Source organism: Epinephelus fuscoguttatus, linkage group LG6 (genome assembly GCF_011397635.1).
Source record: "Epinephelus fuscoguttatus linkage group LG6, E.fuscoguttatus.final_Chr_v1".
Taxonomy (NCBI): Eukaryota; Metazoa; Chordata; class Actinopteri; order Perciformes; family Serranidae; genus Epinephelus; species Epinephelus fuscoguttatus.
The window spans coordinates 38555567-38574157 of record NC_064757.1 but is presented as its reverse complement, the minus strand read 5'-3'; the positions used below and the strand labels follow the sequence as shown (position 1 = coordinate 38574157).

Here is an 18591-nt window from a genome sequence, read left to right as displayed (position 1 = left end):
CAGTTTACTCAAAGATGCCTTATAATTTTAATATATTTAAAATGTATATGTACGGATAGAAAATTCAGTTATATTACAAAATAATATCTCTCAAAGACAGAAATTCAGATAGGCCCCAATAGGGGACACATACACACACACTAGAGTGTGGCGATCCGAGCCCGATGGTACCCGACGGGTCGGGCGGGTTTGGTCAAAAATGTAGCTATAAATTGTATTCGGTCTCTGGTTGGATTCGGTCAGCTTTCAGTGAAAATGTAGTGTAAATATAAATAAAATCCTATTGTCTGTCCTGTTTATTGCTTGGGCATTGTTATTTACGTGACAACATCTGAACATAACACACACAGACACACATTGGCTGTTTGTTTCTATCTCTCCCCTCTGTGGAAGTCTCGGACCTCCAGCCGCCCGCTTCCGCCTTGATTAAACACTGAAAATAAAATAAAAGAGGGAGACAGGTTTTTCCTATTTTATCTTATTTTGTTTTATTTCTCCCTCTCCTTTCGCTAGAAGCGTCGGACCTCCCGCCGCCCGCTCCCGTCTCAAACACGGAGGTCTCCCTCTCCGCAGTTGAGCACGCCCGGCCTGTTAAATAGCCTGTAACCACTGTGTGACACAAACTCAGTGCTTTGGTCATTAAATAATGCCGGGCTCGGTTCGGGTTCGGACAGAAATGTGCGGCCCGTGCCGCACTCTAACACACACACACACACACACACACACACACACACACACACAAACACACACACACAAACACACGGAAAACCGGACATTATCATCAGTTTATAAAACCCCCCTGGACGCCCCGGACGCCCCGGACGCCCCGGACAGGACGTGAAAAGTGGACATGTCCAGGCAAAAGAGGACGTTTGGTCAGCCTAAGTACAGTACCTTTGGAACCAACAGTAACCCTTCAGACATGGTACCTTGACCCTAGCGTTTCCACTGCAAACAGTGCCCTTAAAAGTGGGCGGGGTTGTTGTCACTCACTGCTCCGTCCAGCACTCACTGTATTTACTGTATTTATCGTCCACAGAACGAGGCTGCACGCCCACATTTTCAGAACAAAATAGGCTGCAGTGAGAGTCTCTCTCCATGGGATATTTAAAAATATTTGGTTTGTGCATTTAGTCCTTCTCAGTCAAGCTCAGGGGTTTAGTGTTGCTGTAGCCCGACGCTACGTGACCCTTTTCTTTTCTCCGAGTGAGGATTAGAATAAATGCAGTCCACAGCTCCACCTTATAGTACCAGATCTGTGTGCTAGGTACCCCAACAGAGGGGGGACCAAAAATGGGGATAGTATGGAACAGTTCTATTGGTACCATCCACAACTTTTCACAGTGGAAACGGAGAAAAAGCGCACCGAACTGAACTGAACTGTACTGATCGGTGGAAACGGGGCTATAGTCAGCTAATTGGTGGAAGCGCTGGGTGTGAGATGGAGAGAATTGGGAATGGATATAGCATAAAGAAAGTCTTACTGATTGAACTTACGCTGAGCTTCATGTAACTGGTAGCTATGCTGCACAGTGATTTCACGTTATCCAGCTAGCCTGATTGCACCAGAGTTCATGTGTAACAGATACCTGTAAATTAAATGTTTGTTTTCACAAATGTTTGTATTTTCAAATTTATATACATTTTTGAAAAAACAAAACAAAACTAAATTAAAACCTAAGATAGATTACCACAGGATATTTTAGCTGCCCCCTGTAGTAACTCTGAGGTTCCCCCCAGGGGTCGCGGACCTTCTGTTGAATACCTTCTGTTGTTGTCTGCACCTGAGCCGGTGGCTAGCAGCTAACGGTGCCAACAGTGCTAACGCTGACTGCAGTGCTGGCAGAGCTAATGGTGTTAGCCTTGGGAGAGGACTGGAGGGTGAGTGCTCTGCTTTGGTGATGATGCCGTAGCGTTTATCAGCAGTAACCACCTTTAACTGCCGTATGAGCAGAGTGCAAAGAGAGCGAGGTTAGCTGCCCATCGGGAATATGACTTCATTGTCTGCTCAGGGAGTCAACACTCCACTATATCTTTACGTAGCAAATAGTCGTTCTGCTGTATTTAATGTTGTGAATGTCATACGCAGCACTTCAGGGAAAATACTCTCCTGTTCCAGCTTGGATGTAGAAGGAGCTGAGTGGCCTGCATAAAGACCCAGATGCCTAAGAACACTTTTCAGATGACGCCGACCACAAGCCAGGCCTTGTCACCCAAAATCAATGTTGGACCTCACTAATGGTGGAAAGCCTGAAACCAGAAGAGAGGACGTTGTTTTAAGCAGCAGATCCGTAATCAGTAATAGCCGCATATTTCTGCAAAAATTATTGTTATGAGTTATTTCTAATGTTGTTTTCGCCTTTATTCGTATGTAATTTTTCTACTTACCTGCCTCTCTGATCTGTTTCCCATGCTGCAGCATAACTTAATTTCCCACCTGGGGATCCATCTAGTGTTATCTTATCTTGTGTTTTACCGTGCTATGAAAATGAACTCATAAAAATTTGCTTGAGATGCAAGAAATGATCCGTCACAAAGAATATTTTTACTCTTGTTTTTGTCAAACTGATGTATTATAACTGAGTCAAATCAAGAAAGTGAAAGTTATGTGTGTGTGACCTTTGGTCTCTATTGGTCTTTTAGTCTTGGTCTTTGTATTTACACTGGTGATGGAGTTTTTAGCTATTTCTTATACTGTATCAGCCTTTATTTGTATGTATATTTTTCCTCTGATCTACCTCTCTGATCTGTTTCTCATGCTGCTGTATAACTTACTTTCCCACCTGGGGATCCATCTAGCATCATCTTATCATGTGTTTTACTGTGCTAAGAAAATGAATCCATAAAAATGTGCTCGGGATGCAAGAAATGATCCGTCACAAAGAATATTTTCACTCTTGTTTTTGTCAGAGTTGTGTATTTTAACCATGTCAAGTCAAGAAAGTCAAAGTGTGTGTCACCTTTGGTTTTTCGCTATGAGGAACAGTGAGAGCCGTGTCCATCACAGAGAGGAGGGAGACAATAAATACTTAAATGTGGGGACAACAGAGCACATTTTCTCCTGGAGGGAATTCACAGTGCTGTAAACACTCAGCTCCACACCTAGACAAGTATACTCATGTCTTAATTCTAGCCTCTAAGAGTTAAATAAAACATGAAGCAAGGACTCCAAACTGTGCCTTATGTCAGTGTGAAAATGCAAAACTGCTTTTTTCTTTTGCAGCTCATGGATTAAATGACACTGCAGTAATTACAAAATGCAACGTGAGTCAATCATGTGCACTACAGCGAGTTGTCTGTCAGCTACCAGATCCAAGAGGAAGAAAATGAAAAATATTAAAAGGATGGAAGTGTTTGAATAGGAAAAGACAAAGTACGGTTTAATCAGCAGAGCAGATTATTACAGTGCAGTTGACCTCCTGCTGAGCATACATCCCTCTTCTTCTTCTTCTTCTTCTTCTCTGCACCCTTCACGACAGAGGAGGGAACAGAAACGCACAGAAATATGACTCCAACACAGATGTACAATCATTTACCAGCACCAGATGCATCAACGATCGAGAACATTAACTCATCTTTGACCTTGTGACCCCTGCTGATGAGCTCTGTGAGGGTGCAGAGGAAGAGAGACTTTACATCAAGCTTTAATGCTGATGGTTAGATGATAGAGCTTAATATCATAATGCTGCGCAGGCTTAACATCAGGGAATGAAATGAAACATAATGCAGAACATGGCACAGGGCCGTGAAGCACTGAGAAACAGCAGCAACAGATAGATAAAATGGCGCCCCCTACAGATATTTGGATTTAATCACAAGTGAACAGAAAGGAAGTTTTTACTCTTCATGATTTACAGGTGGTTTTGACCCAGCAATAAACTCTTAAAGCCAAAGAGCCAAAATCTGAAAAACTGGCCAAAGCCTGAGGAACATAAATTGTGGCTACAGTCTGTATGTTTCTGCAGAGATGAACAGAAACAGCCAGTGTGCAAGGTTTTCAGTCAGCTGATAAAATGAGTTACAGAGGGATCCCTGTGGTACTAAATCACATACACCAGGCTTGACTGACGCGTTTCCTCACCTTCACCTTCCGTCCTGCAGGTGCAGTCACACGTAGATTGAACATGTGAGTGTGTGTGTTTGATTTCATTAAATCCAGAGGGAGTGTTCAGCTCCCACCACAGGTTTGAAGAACGCAAACGGCCTGAATGTGCTGTAGGGCTTGATATGACTCTGCATGAAACAGGGACTCTAAAGGCACTTGATTATATTTTTATATATATATTTTTTTATATATTGATGAATGATATGATTTGAATAAATTTGGATCACTTGGAGCACAACAATGCTACTTTGGGAAATGGAAAAAAGGTTTTTTAAAAGGGAGATGTTTCCCACGATCCATGTCAGTGCTGGTAAAGTGGAGCTGAAGGTTTTACACGATGAGAGAAATCAGCTTTTATTATCACATTTTATGAATTTATATTTTTATACATGGCCCCAAGTGCAGGATGCACAGCAGGGGGGAACAAAAAAAAACATTCAAAGGTTGGGATTCTGATATCCCACACAGAGCTGGAAACATTATCTGATTCATTAATAATTTAGTCGTTTATCAAGTACATAAAAAGAAAAATGCAAGACATGCAGTGTTTTTCTCAGTTTTGTGAATTCAATGCCAGTCTACTTTTCTCTTTTATTTATTTTCCTTTATTTCCAATGGACATTTGTCATAATTTACAACATTGTGTAAACAATTAGCATTCATCTAAAAACAATTAAAAGGTTCATGAATGATAAGACAGTTATAGTTTAAGTCCTGATAGAAATGTTAAATGGGCTGCATTTATCGGTCTTTGCAACACATTCTCTGACTGACGTTTGGTAGTGGACTTTCCCCGCATCCGCATGCAACGTCAAAGGTACCCTTGGTGCGTTGGTTGTTGACGTCCTGGAGCACCGTGTCAAGTTCTGCCTGTTACTTGCATTGTCTTCTTTCAAAATACCCTTCAGTTTTTAACAGGAAATATAACATTTACATACAGTCTCTTTCAAAATAAATGCACTATGTTAGTACAACACCACGAATTAACATTTTTTTTTCCTTCTACAACAAAAACACATGGTTAGGTTTAGGAAAAAAGAACAGGGTTTGGCTCTAGAATCTTACAGGATGCAAACACCGCTGTCTCGCGTGAAAGTCAGTGTTTGCTGGACCCATCCACCACCATCCCCCTGCCACAGTCGGACTTTCGCCACCTTAACTTTCGTCCTTGTTCCACCACGCTTCCTCCAATGCTGCCGGGCGCCACTAAACAATAATGGGAACCGGCCGTGTATCATAATGACGTTAAAGGACGCCTTTTTTGACGCCAAAAATCACTTCCCTAAGCACCAGATTTTGACAACTTCGGAGTGACACTGGGTTGGTTTTTGGGATTGTTACTGTCTGAAATGTCTGATTTCACGGCAGCTTTCCAAAATAAAAAGTGTAATGTATGTTGCAATGTTTATAGGTGTGATTTTTTGCAATTAAAATGATGATTTCATTGACTGATTGCTGAAGATCAGTTGTTGCTGCTGTTTGAAGCAGTGCTGAAGGACCATCTGCGCACTCCGCTCTCCTCCTGCTCTCCCTGCCCAGTTAGCACAAGATAACACAACAGCAGTGGTTAACACAGGCCCGGCGCCACGAGGGGACGAGGGGGGGCACTGCCCCCTCAGTTTGATTTTTTGCCCCCTCAGTTTAAGTTTTGTGTACCACAGTAAATCTGCAAAAACAACAAAAATACTGGTCCAACCGACCAATATTTTTGTTGTTTTTTTTAACATAGGGTTATGGTGTTTGAGAGGAGAGTGAAACACCATAACCCTATGTTATTTGCGGTAATTTCAGAACCATGGACAGCGCTGTTTGTTGCGTGTTATATTAGGTTTGGCCTCACGGTGCATTGTAGTATGTGATTTAAGCTACCTTGCTTGCTAAATAGTTTGGTCAGCTTACTTTGGTATCGCGTTGTGTGTTGTGTGTTCTTTGCCCAAAAAAGCAGTTCAAGCCAAAGATGGATATACGAACGTGATTTTGTAAAAAACAACAACAAAAAAAACACTACAGAAGAGACTGCAGCCGAAGCCAGTGGCTCCTCGCTTACTCACAAAGTTCAACAAACAAACAAGAAGGCTGCAACTCTACTGAGGAAAGGTAAGACAGAATGTAGCTGTGTTAATTTTCTCTGTTTCTGCTGGATATGTCAGACATGTATCCAGACATAGCAGGATGATTGATGATGAATGGGTTTTGAAATCGGGGACATCCAGCTTTGGAGGACAGTGGAAAAATTGTGTAGATTCATGACATGATAAAAATGTGTACGCAGAAAGCCACTCCATATTTATTCATAAATGGACGAATATGCCCTGAACCAGCTTTCATACCAATTTGCCGCTTGCTCCACCTGTCTGTCTGTCTGTCTGTCTGTCTGTAAGCTCCATCTGTCATGAGACAAACATGAAAGAAGAAGTGCAGTTTATTGGGCGACGAGCTGTCATTACACGGGACAATTATGCATGGCTGCGTGCTCTTTATAACTCACTGTGAATCTATGTTGCACTAACAGTAACTTCATCCTGGCGCCGGGCCTGGGTTAACATCTGACAACCGAGCTGTTAAACAGTCCCAACAAACTCACACCCACATCCAAACAGCTCAGCTCTGTCATTAAACCTGTTGGGTAACATTAACCATGTGATGCTAACAGTTAGCCCTGTCACTGGGTGTGGCTTCCAAGCACAGAGCTCATCCTCGACAGCAGCAGTCTCACGGTAGATAGAGAGAAGGAGGGTTTAAGCGAATCAATATGCTCGACAATGAAATGATATTTTACTTGTTGTAAATAGTCAAATTTACGGTAAAATTGTGGTGACTGGATAAAATGCTGCCTGAATGGCTCAGTTTGCCTTGATTGTTGCAACCCCATCATCCTGTAGGGACTGATTTATATAGCACTTTACAATTTTACCTCTCATTCACACACTTACACATATTCACACACTGATGGCAGCAAAGTGGATTACTGAACGGGCTTATCAGGCCCAGGACCACAGGCCCGAAGTGTGAACTTTTACTGTCATATAATATTTACAGACACCTGTCAGCCAATCAGAAACATGTACTCTCTGTTTCCATGGTATGAGTGAAGCAGGAGACAGCACAACATTTTCAACTGTTTAAGGAAACATTTCATTGGATTATTTTCATAAAACTTTCCATTAAATGACATGATTTTTAATCCTGCAAGACAAGCTCAGTTAAAGCTGATCAGTTACACACCCAAACATGTTCTTACACTGTATGCACAGATACATATTATCATGTTCATACCACACTGGTTTTCTCTACTGGGAGGTCAGGTAGAGCCCAGGTACGCTAGCGGTGTGTTAATGTACCTTGGAGCCAGACAGAGCCAACCTCAAGGCCTCTGGACCGCATCAATATTACAGCACAGAGGAGCCAATCAAATATTCATTCATCACCCCTCCTCTCTCGCTCTGGTTCTCTCCAGCGAGGGAAAACACACACAGTCTCTGTTCACATCAGCTACCTTAACCCTCAGTGCAGAGCCTCTGCTTGTGTATTCAGTTATTCAGAGTTCCTCAGGGAGAGCTTGGGTTAAGTGTTACACAGAACGAGCACTCCGTTCGGGGTCAAATGCAGAACAAGGACAGCGTAACGCACAGGAGAGGCTGCCTGGTCCTCCTACACATGCATTCAGTGTAATCCATCTTAACCACAAGTACTAACCTGCATGTGCATATATTGAGGTCACTGTACTCAGATCTCTTGTTACAAGTAAAAGTCCAGCATCAAAAATCTTAATTAAATGACAGAAGTATGACCAGCAAATTGTACTTGAAGTATCAAAGGTAAAAATACTCATGATGCAAAATGACTTCATTTATAGTGTCATACATTTGTGTTTTTATCATTAGGATTTTATTCCTGATTCATTACCATCTGAGCAGTTCTAAATGTTGCCAAGATAGAAAACTAATTTTAGCAAGTTTGTTGGGTAGTTTCATCTATAACAATGCATATTTTACAAACTAACTATGTGTGATGTCTAAAATCTTGATCTTAATATTTACTACAGCTGTAACATAAAAATGTAGTGGAGTAAAATTACAATATTTTTCCATTGCAATGTAACGCAGTACAACTGTAAAGTAGCATAAAATATAAAAAGTACAAGTATCACAAATTTTTACTTCTTTCGTAACTAATACTTTTCTCTACTACTACTATTTTTTCTCTGCTGTGGTCACCCTTCAGTACATGGAGTGAGATATGTGAGTAGATATTTAATGCTGATTTAACAGATGAGCTTTTTAGTTTCTGTGAAATAACCTGCAATGCAGAACATCAGTGGAACAGAAAGGTGTTCTATGAGGTGCTTTACATGTATGCTCTGATGAAGGTCTGATAGATTAAAAACCCCAGAATAAAGTGAAACACAGCAAAGATGTAAATGTGTGCAGGAATCTTTTCTACCAGTTTGGACTCACTGTAATTACAGCACCTTGCCAGGATTAAGCCGGGCAGAGCAATGATTGCGCTGTAACACAATGTTAAAAAGAAACTTCAAAGCAGATAAGAATCTTGTTGTTGTTGACCTTTAGTGATTAACGTTGATGCTCAGTTTCTGCTGAAGCAAATTGATTATTTGGACTAAAAACTGTGTGTATGGATAAAGTACTCATCTAATTATTGATTCAGTAAAAATGATTTCCAGTATGTACGTGTTGTAGATGTAGGTGTTGCAGGAAAATGCAGGCAATCCAGGAAAATGTGACATTAAACAGTCTTTTTTTTAATGTTGAGTTCATTTATGGAGACGTTTCTGCAGTTAAAACACTAAAATTGTGACTCACTTAGAACTCTGTTAACATTAATGAATGAATGAATGAATCATTTGGTTCAATAACAACTGACTGATTTAATAAATGAGCTTATCAGCTCAGTAATGATCTGCAAATGTTATTACCTCCAAGGAGGTTATGTTTTCGCTGGCGTTGGTCTGTTTGTTTGTCTGCAAAATAACTCAAAAAGTTATGAACGGATTTTGATGATATTTTCAGGAAAGGTGGATAATGGGACAAGGAACAGATGATACAATTTTGGTGGTGATCAGTTGAAGCAAAGTGGATAAAATAATAAAATAGCGCTAAATAGCACTGTGTATTCACCGAGTTTTACAATAGACTAATTCCATGACCAGACGTGCGCCACCGGTTGGCAGTGGCGAGTCGGCCTACTTGGGCTCTTTCTAAAGTTGAAATAAATGTTCTGTGTTGGAAAAAAATAAAGTGAAAGCACTGTGCAGCACATGTTTAGATATATACACAACATAGATGTACCAATGATGCAATCAATTAATAGCTGAGTGCATATAGTCACTAAGCACCTGGAGGAATCAGAGGCCAGTGCTAGACAATTTTTTGTTGATTTTATCTCTCAATTTAATACCTTGCAGTTACACATATTATTCAACACGTAAAATCAGCCCAGTGTCAATCCATGCATCATTACTTGGAATTAAGTGGTACTAGCTCACAACCATTAGTACTGAAGCGGCCCAGGGGTGTGTTAGCTCAAATGAAGCTCTAGTGAAAGTTCAGTCAGGAAGACAGAACATTTCACACTCAGTCTGTAACTTTCTTCCTCACCCCGTTATTCACCACCTTAACCTTGGGGGACACCCTGGGGGAGGGGAGCAGTGGGGGTTTCGCAGTTATTGATGAAGATGAACTGAAGTCTGTCAGAGAGTTATGATTTGAGTGCATTTTTCATGATGATACAGATCGGCATGTGCAATTTATAGATGCATGTATTTGTTGTATTTTACTGTCTTTGGATGTATGTATTGTTGTTTCTACTGTTGTTATACTTCAGACACTGTGAAGTCGAAGGCAAATTTTCTACTGGGACAATAATGTCTATCCTGTCCCATATACACACTCCATTTGTGTGTGGACATAAGCTCCATTTCTTTACCTCCACTAGGGGTAATAAAGCCCGTCCTTTTCTTGGAGGCTGTCCGTGTGTTCAACAGAAGTGAGTTTAACTCCACTGACCGCCTGTTCCTTCATTCACATATAAGAAGTATATCTTAATGTACTTGTCCCACACACACAAACACACATTTAAGGTTCTGGGGATTGAATCAACTGTAATGCTGTTGGTTACTCCTTAGAGCACCATTGATACATGATTTTCCCTGACAATAAATACTGACATTATGTAATACATTATTATGATCTTGCACAGTCTTTGGTACTTCTTACATGATTTCAGTAACAGCAGATACAGTATTTAGTTTTCTGTATTTTTCATAATTGTGAGGGGTTTTGCAATAAAAAATAAAGAAAGTGAAAAAAGGTACATCACTACATTTTTCTAATTATTTAGTACCACAAAGATTTGTGTGAGCCTTTTCCTTTGGAAAAAACAAAAGACCTTAAATTACAAGGGAGCACATATACCAATAAAACTTTGAATCCAAAGGTCAGTTAATAAAAAACCTGTCACACAAGGTGCTGCTGTAAACAGCAGATATCACGGGGCACTGAAGTAATAAAAGCTACGAAAATGTCTTTTCATGTACTCTGTATGAAAATGTTTAATGCACACACAGGCACATTCACATTAAATCATGAATAAGATTAACTTTCCAACAGTTTTTTTCTTCATTGTAAAATACATTTAAATTGTTATATATGAAACATCAGCTGCAAAATTGGTATAGAAGGTATAAAAGTATTCACCTTCTTGTCAGAGTGTCCAACTCTTTTTTTCTTGACACTGCTCAGATCATCACACAGATGAAGAGAGAGGGGTTAAAAAATTCTGAAGGTGCAGTTAAGTATCCTGCTCTACCTGCTACTCATAAAAACAGATAGCTGTGTTTATTACTGTCAATGATAAACTAATAAAAACAGGTTGGTGAAATGAAGTCAAAGTCTGACATTGCTGAACAGAACCACGCCGGCATTACACTCTGGGAGATCTCTATCAAACAGTGGACATTTGGGGGACATTAAGACACAAACTTAAGGGACATAAAATTTGGTGAGTCTTTCATTTAAAAACAATTTTGAAAAAAGAGAAAATGGCGGAGAAGTTTGCTCTTGTTGAAAGTTTCCTGAGCTGCCATGTGTGTTCAGAGACTTTCAGAGATCCTGTGTCTCTGAGCTGCAACCACAGCTTCTGTTCAAGCTGCCTGCAAAAATTCTGGGAACAAGCTAAAAACAAAAACTGTCCCATTTGTAAAAGAAAATCCTCAAAAGATGATCCAAATGTGAACTTTGCTGGGAGACAGAAAGCTGGATCATCTGAGACAGAAAAAGGAGAGAAGGAGGAGGAGGTGGTGTGTAGTAAACATCAAGAGGAGCCTAAATTATTCTGTAAGGATGAAGATAGAGCTGTGTGTCCTGTCTGTGAGTTTTCTCTCCACCAGAGTCACAAGGTGGTTCCTATAGAACAAGCAGTCAGTGAGCTGAAGAACCAGCTGAAATGTGACTTAAAGTCTCTGCAGGACAAGAGGGACAAATACAAACAAGTGGAGGAAACATACAATGAAGTGATTGAACACTCCAAGAAGCAGCTGTTGTCCACAGAGAGGCAGATCAGAGCAGAGTTCAACAAGCTCCAGCAGTTCCTGAAAGAGGAAGAGGAGTCCAGACTGGCAGCTCTGAGGGAGGAAGAGGAGCAGAAGAGGAAGACTATCAGCAGAGAGATGAAGATGATTGAGGAGCAGATCTCCTCTCTGTCACACAGTATCTGTGCTGTTGAAGAAGAGCTGCAGAAACACAAGGTGCCATTCCTCAGCAGTTATAAAGCCACTCAGAGCAGAGCCAGAGTCCAGTGCTCACTGTCAGATCCACAGCTGGTCTCAGGAGCGCTGATAGATGTGGCCAAACACCTGGGCAACCTGTCCTTCAGAGTCTGGGAGAAGATGAAGGACAAGGTCCACTTCAGTCCTGTCATTCTGGACCCAAACACTGCAAGTCCCCGTCTCTATCTGTCTGATGATCTGACCAGTGTGAGACGTGGAGACACAAACCAGCAGCTTCCTGACAATCCAGAGAGACACACTAAGTATGTCACTGTTCTGGGCTCTGAGGGCTTCAGCTCAGGGAAACACAGCTGGGAGGTGGAAGTGGGAGACCATCCTGACTGGAATGTGGGTTTGGTTAAAGAATCAGCTGACAGGAAGGGAGAGAGATATGCTACACCAAAATATGGAATCTGGTGTTTAAAGCATCGCAGTGGAAAATACTTTGATGGAGCTGGTAAGTCTGTCACAGTGAAGAAGAGTCTCCAGAGGATCAGAGTCCAGCTGGACTATGACAGGGGGGAGGTGTCCTTCTACATCCCTGAAGACATGACTCACATCTGCACTCACAGAGACACTTTCACTGAGAAACTCTTCCCATTTTTTGAAATTGGTCCGACTGGTGATGCTAAAACTGCTGATATCAAAATGTGTCACAGTGAGATTTCTCTGTGATGTTCAGACATGTTGGTGTTAGTGAAGACTTTACTCTGACTTCACTGTTTGTCTCCATGTCATTGGGATAATTAAGACAATACACAGTTAATCCAGAAAGATGTGTTTCTAATACCCAAACTGCATTACATTATCAGGTGATGAACTTTCATGCAGGTACAAATCAAGGCTGATTTTTGAATGATATATTCTTTAACATGGTCATCAGCATCTTGTTTTGAGTCAGACAACACTGTATAGTAGTATCAGTCATCAGCTTTAGTTTGAGATATTATTGGAGTCTTTTATGAGGTAAATCAGTTTTGGATCTGTTGTTTTATTCTGAGGAAACAAGTGGTTTCATTTCCTTTTATTTTAAGTCAGTCTTGAATTCTTCATACTGTATGTGATATTTTTGTAGTGTATACATGGTCAGAAACATGAATGATGAATGACAATGTCCAGTTTGTGATCAACATTAATGAAACACCAGCAGTACAATTCAGTTTAATATGTTTTCTGTATTGAATCAACTGTATCTTTATAAAATGTTCATCAGATGGATGCTGCTTCACATGATGTGTAATTAAATCACCAGCAGCTTTTATTCTGAATGATGTGTCTGAGGTTGTTTCCACTTACTTTACATACATCTGTCAAATAGTCATGTGACTAATTACAAGGAACAATAATCACAACCAGCTCACATGGACACATTTTACTTCCTGTAAACGTCACAAGATGGAGACAAAGTCCACATGTTGTTCACAGCCTGCTCATTTTGAACACTGAATGTTTGATTTCTGTCACTTATTTACATGCATATTATTGTTTGCTGCACAGGTTGATCAATAGTAGCAGCTCTTAGCAGTTTCTGATCAATATTTAAATACATACTCTTCACAAAAACCTCATTCTGTCTGTCAGACATACTGTATGTCCAGAGTATCTAAGAAATCCATCACTGCTGTGGCTCCTGATGTTGTTGTTGCTTCATCAGGCACCAGTTTAGTCAAATCACCTCAAAGACATTATTCAGAGTGTTTTTCTTTTGAGAGACCTGGCTGGTCATTTAGAGTCTAATTTGTTCAAACTTTCATGCAACTTGAGAATTGTGAACTTATTACATTCAGCCTTATCTTTGGACTATTTGACCGTAAAGGAAATAGGCAGCAGATTATGTTGAGTGCATTTATGGAGACGTTTTTGCAGTTAAACTACTATAATTGTGACTCAAAAATTGTCATTCAACACTGTCAAGAGTTCATTTAATTTAGTAATAATGACTGACTTTATGAATAAACTTCAACACAGTAATGATCTGTAAAATCGTCCTATGTCTGTCTTTTTAGCTCACTGATTTCTTGTCAGTCATGTTTCAGATGGATACGTGATGCCTGGTGGCTTCCATAATTTAACACATTTATATTTAAACTCCTCCTTTTCCAAGATGATCCATCCACCTGACAGGTGTGGCTCATCAAGATGCTGATTAAACAGCATCATTACCACACAGGTGAGACTTGGGATGGTGGTCACAGTAAAAGGCCAATCTAAAAGTTGCTGCAGGATTTCACATTGCTGCAAAAATGCATTTGCACAAGGACCTGTGTTTATCGATCCTTGCAACATGGGGCAGTGCATTATCATGCTGCAACATGAGGTGATGGCAGCGGATGAATGGAACAACAGTAGATCTCAGGGTCTTGTCATGGTATCTCTGTGCATTCAAACTGCCATCAATAAAATGCACCTGTGTTCATTGTCCTTACAGTCCATGGGCCAGGCCAGAATTTGGTTCCACCTGAGGCGGCAAAATGTCTTTGGTACCAGTTTGTTTGTAGGGTCCATATAAATACTTTGAAAAATAATAACTATTTCATATGAGCAGCTTTTATATTTGGTTTTGGGCAGTCATTGTTTTTACTCTTATTTCTTCACAGTATCCACAAATGAGGTTTGTGTGCAGTCTATTGTGAGATTTTAGGCACCAATATATGCAATAATTAAGTCTGAATCACACATAAAATTACAATTCTTTTATTTATTTAGAGAAACAAAAGATAAGAATTCAGAATTTTAAATTTATTTTATTTTGTTTTGTCTTGTCTTGGGGAAAAATGCTTAAACAAGAAAATTGTGTTGCTCCTATTAAACAGGAAAATATTGGACTCTGAAAACATCCTGACACCACCTGCTGGTGACTGAATGACATGGCCGCATTTCCTGCCGTTTATGATCCACCTCGTGTCAAAGGTGGGTGAAACTGAAAGTAGATTTTGACATTGCTGATCAGAGCTGAGACGCCATTACAGGGAGTGAGATCTCTGCTGGAAAACACACGGTTGGAGTTTATTAAGTGAAGAGACTAAAAGCTGGTGAGTTCTGCTGCTGAAAAATAAATTTACAAATGGCTGAGAAAACTGCTCTTGTTGAAAGTTTCCTGAGCTGCCATGTGTGTTCAGAGACTTTGAGAGATCCTGTGTCTCTGAGCCGCAACCACAGCTTCTGTTCAAGCTGCCTGCAGAAATTCTGGCAACAAGCTAAAAACAAAAACTCTCCCATTTGTAAAAGAAAATCCTCAAAAGAATTTTCAAATGTGAACCTTGCACTGAAGGAACTGGCTGACTCCTTTACTGGGAGACAGAAAGCTGGATCATCTGAGACAGAAAAAGGAGAGAAGAAGGAGGAGGTGGTGTGTAGTAAACATCAAGATGAGCCTAAATCATTCTGTAAGGATGAAGATAGAGCTGTGTGTCCTGTCTGTGAGTTTTCTCTCCACCAGAGTCACAAGGTGGTTCCTATAGAACAAGCAGTCAGTGAGCTGAAGGACCAGCTGAAATGTGACTTAAAGTCTCTGCAGGACAAGAGGGACAAATACAAACAAGTGGAGGAAACATACAATGAAGTGATTGAACACTCCAAGAAGCAGCTGTTGTCCACAGAGAGGCAGATCAGAGCAGAGTTCAACAAGCTCCAGCAGTTCCTGAAAGAGGAAGAGGAGTCCAGACTGGCAGCTCTGAGGAGGAAGAGGAGCAGAAGAGGAAGACTATCAGCAGAGAGATGAAGATGATTGAGGAGCAGATCTCCTCTCTGTCACACAGTATCTGTGCTGTTGAAGAAGAGCTGCAGAAACACAAGGTGCCATTCCTCAGCAGTTATAAAGCCACTCAGAGCAGAGCCAGAGTCCAGTGCTCACTGTCAGATCCACAGCTGGTCTCAGGAGCGCTGATAGATGTGGCCAAACACCTGGGCAACCTGTCCTTCAGAGTCTGGGAGAAGATGAAGGACAAGGTCCACTTCAGTCCTGTCATTCTGGACCCAAACACTGCATGCCCCTGTCTCTATCTGTCTGATGATCTGACCAGTGTGAGATGTGGAGACACAGAGCAGCAGCTTCCTGACAATCCAGAGAGACACACTAAGTATGTCACTGTTCTGGGCTCTGAGGGCTTCAGCTCAGGGAAACACAGCTGGGAGGTGGAGGTGGGAGACCACCCCAGCTGGGATGTTGGTTTGGCCAAAGAATCAGTTGACAGGAAGGGAGAGACATATGCTACACCAGAATATGGAATCTGGTGTTTTATGAATCGCAGTGGAGAATACACTGATGGAGCTGGTAAGACTGTCACAGTGAAGAAGAGTCTCCAGAGGATCAGAGTCCAGCTGGACTATGACAGGGGGGAGGTGTCCTTCTACGACCCTGAAGACATGACTCACATCTGCACTCACAGAGACACTTTCACTGAGAAACTCTTCCCATATTTCTGTGTCATACATGCTGGTGATGCTAAAACTGCTGATATCAAAATGTGTCACAGTGAGATTTCTCTGTGATGTTCAGACATGTTGGTGTTAGTGAAGATTTTACTTTACTCTCTGTCTCGATGTCATTGGGATAATTAAGAAAATACACAGTTAATCCAGAAAGATGTGTTTCTAATACCCAAACTGCATCACATACTACAGAGCAGGGCATACTCTGGACTTCGTTTTCTCACGTGGTTTAACTAACAAGAATGTTCGTCTGGAGGATTACCTTGTCAGTGACAATAAGTGTGTTCTTTTTGATGTTTCCTGTTACATGGATCTGCTACTCCCAAATCATGTCTCGTAGGCACATCATCAACCAAAATGCAGCTGAAAATTTCATAGTTTTATTTGACCCTGATGTGCTGTCAAACTGTCATGATTGGAGACCTTGGTCCAGCTTTTTAATAAACAGTGCTCCTCTATGTTGGATTCAGTGGCTCCTTTTAAATCTGAAACAATTTCCTCTGTTAAATCCTCGCCTTGGATTAATGAGTCTATCTGCAGTTTTAGGCGAAACTGTTTATGGAAAGCCACCAAACAAGAGGTCCATCAGTTGCATCTTATGGAACTTTTAATCAGTTTGAATGAAATGATAAGGGTTGCTCGGACTGCTTATTTTGCCAACATTATTTCATCTTACAAAGGAAATTCAAAAGTTTTGTTGGAGACTATAAACTCGATTGTCTCCCCTACCGCTTCAAAGGTGCCTGTTTTATCAGACACTGACTGCAATAATCTTCTTGACTGCTTTGTGGACGAAGTCAGTGATATCAGAGCAAACATTCCCCCTCATCAAACAGCCCTTCCATTGGTGTTCCCTGTGACACAACTCTGCGCTCTTTTTCTCCTGTTTCTTTAGAGGACGTCACTAAATTATTGCACAAAATTAAGCCCTCATCTGGCCCACTTGACATCCCTTTAATTCAATTGGTTCCACTATTGTAGACATGATTAATCTCTCCCTTTCAACTGGCTCTGTCCTTAGCCAGTTTAAACATGTGATAGTTCAGCCTTTGTTGGAAAAAAACAAATCTTGACTCCACCCACCCCATAAACTACTGGGCAATCTCAAAGCTGCCCTTTATATCTAAATTGCTGGAAAAAGTTATTGCCACTCATCTTACAGCTGTTTTAGAAACACATGATCTGTATGATTCTTTGCAATCAGGATTTCATAAACTGCATTCAACCGAAACGGCTCTTCTTAAAATAACTAATGATATTATGATGGCGGCAGATGATGGGAAATGCTCGCTGTTGGTGTTACTTGACCTCAGCTCTGCTTTTGATACCGTTGATCACAGTATTTTATTAAACAGGCTCAACCACTTAGTGGGTATATCTGGAACTGCCCTGGATTGGTTTTCTTCTTCCCTCACTGAAAGTTTTTCCTGTCTCTGTGGGTCAGTTCATGTCAGACACAGCTCCTCTGTCATGCGGTGTCCCACAGGGTTCTATTTTGGATCCCATGTTGTTTTCCTTGTACATACTGCCTCTTGATCAGATCCTCAGCCGTTATAGTGGTATTTCTTATCACTTTTATGCTGACGATATTCAGTTGTATTACTCTTTCAAACCTGAAGAGAGTGGCCAACTGTCCATTTTAAATGAATGTTTGGACGCTATCAAGATTTGGATGGCTGACAGTTGCCTCCAGTTAAACTCAAATAAGACGGAAGCTCCAATAATTGCTCCTGAAATTTCGATTCCGTCCACTAAACAGAAGTTAGGGTCTTTAAGTGTCTGTGTTCAACACAACCTTCATAACTTAGGTGTCATCCTTGACCAGTCTCTGTCTCTTGACAACCATGTCAGCCAGCTTGTTCGTTCATGTTTTCTCCAACTGAGGAACATTGCTAAATTAAGATCTGTTGTCATCAAGGGCGAGATGGAGATGATTATTCACGCTTTTATTTCTTCTCGTTTAGATTGTTGTAATGCTCTTTTTATCTGTTTGAATCAAACCTCGGTCAACCAGTTTGTGATCAACATTAATGAAACACCAGCAGTACAATTCAGTTTAATATGTTTTCTGTATTGAATCAACTGTATCTTTATAAAATGTTCATCAGATGGTTGCTGCTTCACATGATGTGTAATTAAATCACCAGCAGGTTTTATTCTGAATGATGTGTCTGAGGTTGTTTCCACTTACTTTACATACATCTGTCAAATAGTCATGTGACTAATTACAAGGAACAATAATCACAACCAGCTCACATGGACACATTTT

General features: G+C 40.8%; 1 protein-coding gene and 1 pseudogene across 1 annotated transcript; both read left to right on the top strand.

Annotated features, from left to right (window-relative positions):
* Positions 1-11048: 11048 nt before the first annotated feature.
* Positions 11049-13706, top strand: LOC125890111 (zinc-binding protein A33-like). The gene has a single exon (XM_049578588.1). The coding sequence runs from the start codon at positions 11166-11168 to the stop codon at positions 12564-12566; it is 1401 nt and encodes a 466-aa protein (XP_049434545.1). The 5' UTR covers positions 11049-11165; the 3' UTR covers positions 12567-13706.
* A 1137-nt stretch (positions 13707-14843) lies between these two features.
* On the top strand, positions 14844-18456 carry LOC125890101 (zinc-binding protein A33-like; annotated as a pseudogene).
* The last annotated feature ends 135 nt before the right edge of the window (positions 18457-18591 follow it).

Bases quoted from the DNA above. Each gene is read 5' to 3' on its own strand.
- LOC125890111 (XM_049578588.1), top strand. From the start codon at position 11,166: ATGGCGGAGAAGTTTGCTCTTGTTGAAAGTTTCCTGAGCTGCCATGTG.